Source organism: Lipotes vexillifer, unplaced genomic scaffold (genome assembly GCF_000442215.2).
Source record: "Lipotes vexillifer unplaced genomic scaffold, Lipotes_vexillifer_v1.1 scaffold238, whole genome shotgun sequence".
Lineage (NCBI taxonomy): Eukaryota > Metazoa > Chordata > Mammalia > Artiodactyla > Lipotidae > Lipotes > Lipotes vexillifer.
The window spans coordinates 3,063,994-3,069,972 of record NW_006785665.1 but is presented as its reverse complement, the minus strand read 5'-3'; the positions used below and the strand labels follow the sequence as shown (position 1 = coordinate 3,069,972).

At 50.0% G+C, this 5,979-nt stretch overlaps 1 protein-coding gene across 1 annotated transcript in view; it reads right to left on the bottom strand.

The window, feature by feature from the left end:
• The window catches only part of ADAR (adenosine deaminase RNA specific), a 20,496-nt gene extending 14,753 nt beyond the window's left edge, over positions 1–5,743 (bottom strand). The window contains exons 1-2 of the mRNA XM_007457989.1: positions 5,729–5,743; positions 504–1,927 (exon numbers count right to left, since the gene is read on the bottom strand). Of these exons, the coding sequence (XP_007458051.1) occupies positions 504–1,927; positions 5,729–5,743 (1,439 nt within the window). The remainder of the gene's footprint in view (positions 1–503; positions 1,928–5,728) is intronic.
• Positions 5,744–5,979: the final 236 nt, after the last annotated feature.

Sequence of the window (5,979 nt, the reverse complement as noted above, 5' to 3'; positions counted from 1 at the left end):
TTCCCTACGGGAGCTGAGCAGGAGGGGGTGGGGAGATGCGGTTTGGACCCGCTGCTACTTAGCAGCACAACCCACCCTTACTCTCTGTGTGCAGCCTGCCGCTACCCACCTGTTCCTGCACCCCCTGGGGGACTCAGCTCGGGGGGAGGGAGGACGGCACATGGAAGGGGGCGGGAAGGGCGTCAAGTCTTCATTACCTCTGGCTTTAGGAGGCAGGCATAACACTGATGCATGGCCGCTAATCATCTCCAAAGAAGCTTCTTTTTAGCCAAGGCTGCCAACCTCCCCCTTGCTCAGCCAAGATTTTGGCTGGGCCGAGGTCTACATTCCCTGCTCAAGATGTGGAGGAAGGGCCAGACAAGGGTGATTCAGCCCACAGGCAGAAAAAAAGAGGGAAAAGACAGGGGCCACCAACTGGCACTGCTCACGAGTCAGCAGAGACTCCATCAGGAGCAAGAGTGCCTGACCCCAACCTTAGGCACAAATCCTGGGTGGTCTCTTACCGAGGTTCATGGGGTGGTCCACTCTGCTCTATCAGGTTGAACTCACACGTCTGACTAGCGAACTGAGCATATTCTAACAGGCCGCTGATGGGGTTCTTCAGCTGGCACTCTGTCAGTTTCTTGTAGGGTGAACACCGTGGTAAGCCATGACTGTAGAAGGAGGGCATCTCCATGATGGCTCGAAACTCACCTGGTGCCGCGTGGATACTATTCAAGTCATCTGGGATGTCATCTGTGGCCCACTGGCCATTTTCAAAGTCAACATACCCTGTTTTGGAGGGGCCATTGTCATGAACAGGTGGTTTCAGTTTTATTGGTTCTGGTGTGACCTCTTGCCTAGTTTCTAACTTTACGATGGGTTCCTGCCCGTTCTCCACTTTTTCTGTGGTGACCATGCTGTTTGAGGCATCTGACGCAGGTAAGATGGGGAGCTCTGCGATTTTTCTGGTCTCCTGGATAGCAGCTTGAGTGGTTTCCGGAACGTTGTTCATGCTTCTCTTGATCTGTATCCTCTCCCGCTTCTTATCGGTCAAATGCCATATGGGAGGGGTCGTCCCTTGCCTGTAGACGTCCCCCTGCCTTTCCAAGTCAATCAGCACGGCAGTCACATCTCGGGCCTTGGTGAAGCCAATGTTTTTAGCCAAATTCAGGGCAGAGGAGTTGAACACATTAAACAGGTAATCGCAGATCTTTTCCTTGATCTCAGCCATGTCGAGAGGCTCAGGAGGATCTTCCAAGCCAGATGTGAGGCTTCTGTCTTCAGTTTCCAAACTGAAGTCTGAGCTTGGAGCTCCCTGGCTAAGACTGTCTGCTCTCGCTCCTTGGCTGGGCTGGTTCCAAGCCTGAACCGGAACTGAAAGTCTCCACAAAGGGGGCGTTCCTGCCTCCCAATGCAGCTTACCCTTCTTTGCCAGGGAGTATAAAACTCGATTGATTTCCTTCTTTTGGGCTTGGAGTTTCCTGGCCAAATCAAGCGCTGTGGTGGCCTTCCCTTCCCCAAGCTCCTCCAACAGCTCTAAGACCCTTTGTTCCTGATCCTGGCTGATAGTCAGTTCCTGGAAACGTGAGGAGAGCCTATCAACACCGCTCCATGGCCGAACCCAGCCACGTGGGGTAGGATGCTGGAACCCTCCTGGGAGCACCTGACTTCTGAGAGGCACGCCCCTGGGGATACCTAGGATCTGAAGGTACCCGCCTGTGGCAGGTGGTCCTGGAAACCTTGGCCCGAGTCCAGGAAGGAACAGTGGCAGTGATGGTGCCTGCTTTCCAATTAGGGGTGCTTCTGGGAGTTGCCCCTTGAGAAACTCTATTTGCTGGAGCTGGAAACTATTAGGATAAGAACCCAGCCCTGGCTGCTGGTGTCTGAGCTTGCTGTGCTCATAGCCTTGAACGGGATGGGTTTGGTATCTGTTGAGGGAACACCCCTGCAGAACAAGAAGATGGAAAAGAAAGTGAATTGGGACTGCAGCGGCGAGCCTGTCCCTCCCCCCTGCCTGGGGTGGGTGTGAGGGCTGCACCTGATTCCTGAAAAGGCGAGTGAGACATGGGCTTGTGACCTAGCTAGGGTGGCCCGCCCACCTCATAAGTACCACCTGTGGACCCGAAAGAGGGAAGAGATGGAAGAGCAGGAAGCAAGACGTGTAGAGTCACAGTGCTCGCTGTTCTGGTAAACGGGTGGCGGTCTGAGAGAAGATGGCGTAGCCTGTGGCCTACAGAACCGGGTTCTAAAGACACGCTGTGGAAGCGGCTATTGGCAAGTAGCTAAAGGGGTGTGGGAGGCTAGGGCCGAGGTATCCAGTAAGAGACGCTGCCAGCTCCGCACAGCCAGGGGAGCCTGGTGGTTTGGGTAGAAGTGCCCAGTGTCCCTTCCAAGCCTGGGCACCACACTGAAGGACGAGAACCATGTGCCTTTTTTCTAAGGACAAAAAGGACCCTGGGGGTGTCAGTAAATACCCTGCTGCCCGTCCCCAGGGCTTGCATATCTAGGAACAATGATTCCTCATGCTCACATTCCCCTTGTCTGATTCTCCTGAAGGCTACAGGGACCTGCAGGCAGCTGCGTCCCTTTCTTCAATAACTTCAGCCTTCTACTCCCCAACCCCTGCGCCCCATCACAATGAGGGGATTTTAGCACTCTTGCTGGTCAAGCTCACAGCATGCTCGCTGCACATTTCCTTAGTGCGGCTCCAATGATGGCCACCTCCACCTTTCAGCCACATAAGTGGCTTGTGCGGCTCCTCATTCAATCTCCCTGTTACTTGAGCCGGGCCACTATCAAACCTCAAACCCTGAAACTTTTCCAGGGTCAGTGAACTTTTTCTGTAAAGGGCCGGAGGGGCATTCAACTGTAGCACAAAAGCAGCCACAGGCAAAATGTAAAAGTTCCTTTACAAAACCAAGGGGAAGGCTGCACTTGGCCCGCAGGCTGCAGTTTGCAGACTCTTGCTCTTCTCAGCCAACAACTTCTCTGCGTTTCCACCTCCACCCCTGTAGCTGCAGGTCAGCCACTCCTGCCTGGTTCGTCTCCATTCTGGCTTCACACACCTCCTCATTAAGCCTGGATCTCATGGTCAGTTCCCTTCACCACCCAAGGCCCGGTGTCTCCTTTTTCTGTTCCAAAGCTTCCAAATGGTGCTGGAGGAGGATACCGCCTCACCACGCTAAATTCCTGCTCTTGAACTTCTGTTAGGTTTTCACACATGTTTGGTGGTCAATTCAGTACAACAAACATGCGCTGACTCAATGTGGATTGAGCTCTCTTCTTTAAAATTTCTCCTCCAATGGCTTGGCTACCACCTGTGCTGAAGCTTAAGACCTGAATTTTCAAATGCCTAGACGATCTGTCTGTCCCCTTAGATATCCTGCCATTACCTCAAACGCCACACATTCTGAACTAAATTAATCTTTTCCCTCAATCCAGCCCCTTCTCCCGCTGTTCTTATTACTGTTAATGGCAGCATTCTCCTCTGAGTTATTAAGGCTGGAAACCTGAGTCATCTTTTCTGCCTGCCTGCCTGCCTTCCTCCCTCCCTCCCTCCCTCACCTCTCACACCTCATCAGGTAGGTGCCAAGTCCTATCTTGTCTACCACTTCTATCTTTTCTCTTAAACATGTCTTTTTCCAGTTCTAGACCCTCATTACCTCTCACACGGGCTACCACAAGTGCCTCTCATCTTTCCATCCCTCTACATTCCAGTGCAACGTGCCTGCTTTTCCCCTTACTGCCACCTATGACAACTCACTACAGATCTCTCTAACTGCCATCTTCTTCAGGAGACTTCTGACTCCCCCCCACCCCCCGCCACCCCCATGAGTTTCCTCTCCTTGAACTCCCATCCAGCACCTGTTACACTACTTACTTTACCTTTTATCATAGCTACTGATTTTTTTTTAATGGCACATATAGATTGTAGTGTGTCTGAAAGGTGATTAACAATATTAGGTACCCTAGAAATTATTCTCAGCTCTCCACTATTAATATTCCCCATGTAGTATGGATGGGGGGCTGCAGTCAACTCGACAGTAAGCCCCTGGGGGACAAGGACTACACTTCAGCTATCTTTGCATCCCTAGCACCTAAGGCAGCACCTGGAACAAAGCTGATCCTGAACCAATGTCTGCACGAACAAGACATCGCTAGACACGTATTCCATCTCTTTTCTTCTCCTCTTGCTGCACACAACCCCCCTACCCCCACCTGGGGCCGAGGTATATGTGAGTACAGACAGTGCGTGCCTGGCTCACAGGACTCAAAAGGATACACGAATTTGTTAACAATAGTTATTTTAGGGAGAAATTAGAGGGAGATTATTAATTTTTTCTTTATACACCCTAAGATCTCCTAAAAGCGAAACCAAGCCAAACCACCACTTGAGAACAGCCATTTGGAGGAGAGCCACTGAATGGCAGGTGAGAGCCAAGAAAGTGAGAAACCAACATCCATGGTGATCATTCCTAAATCCCTCAACATCTCCACTCACCCAACTTCATGCCTATGTACTATACAAACTATGTAACAAGCCACTTAACATTCACTGCTCTGCAAAATTTCACTTTAATCTATTTTCATATATTTAGGATTAAGAGACAAGCCCCCACCTCTACCACATGGGCTCCAAAGGGTAATATATTAGTTTGCATAAAGAAATGCTTTTCCTGTAAGTCAGGTGTCCCTAATCCTTTTAAAGAAGGGAAAAATATATATACACATGCACACACATATGTATGTATACATACCACACACATATATATGTACGTGTGTACATATACTTTATATATATTTAAAATCGAGGTATATTTACATATAGTAAAATGTATTCTGTTTAGTGTATAATTCTATGAGTTTTGACCATATAGAGTCAAAGCACACACAGCCTTATAACTACCACTCAGATCAAGATGTAGAACATTTCCATTTACCAAAAACGTTTTCTCATGCACTTTGCAATCAATTCCTTTCCCCAAACACAGCCCTTGTCAATCACTGATCTGTCTTCTGTCTCTCTAGCTTTGCTTTTTCCAGAATGTCATCTAAATGGATTCATACAGTATGCAGTCTTTTGAGTCCAGCTTCTTTTGCTTAGCATCATGAATCTGAAATTTGTCCATGTTGATGCATATAGCAATAGTTCCTGCCCTTTTTTGCCGAGCAGTTTTCCATTATATTGATATACCAGTTTTTGGAAATAATGAATAAAGCCACTATAAACTTTCTCCTACAGGTTAAGAAGGAGCAGAGACGCTAAAAGTAAAGCATGTTGTCCAAGTGGGGCTAAAGGAGGCGTGGGCAGCCATGGGGTCCTAGCAGAAAAGCAGAGGGGGACTGCCTTGACCTGGGCTCAGGCCTTGTTCCTCAGAAGGGGGGAGGGGAGTGCAATTTCCCCACAAACCCTCTTCCACGCCTTGCTCGACACAATTAATTAGCAAGATACAAATTCCTAAATTCCTAGAACATAAATTTTGCTTGGCAAGAAAACACATACACACACACACACACACACTCTCTCACACACACACTCTCACACACTCACTCTCTCACACACTCTCTCACACACACTCTCTCTCACTCTCTCACACACTCTCTCTCTCTCTCACACACACACACACACACACACACACAACGCGCATATGTCATGCATGAAAACAGGAGCGTAGGGAGGTATAAGATGAGCCAGGGCGAGCAAGTTGTAGGTGGCCCGCTCTGGGCTCTGACCCCAGCGGCTTACCTGCCTCGGGTCCATGGCGCGCCCGAGGCATGTCCAGGCGTCCGCTCGCCGTGACCCTCCCCGAGGGGGACCCTTCCCAACGCGGGTCGTCGGCCTCCAAGACACAAGAGGCGCCTCTGGAATTGGGACAAGCCCAGGCAGGCGAGGAGCAGGGATGTGAAATGGCTCCGGCTCAATTTCACTTTCGTTTCTTCAGAAGGACCTCCCTCTTTGGAAAGTTTGGCCGAGGGGCGGGGCTTGGGCAAAGCTAG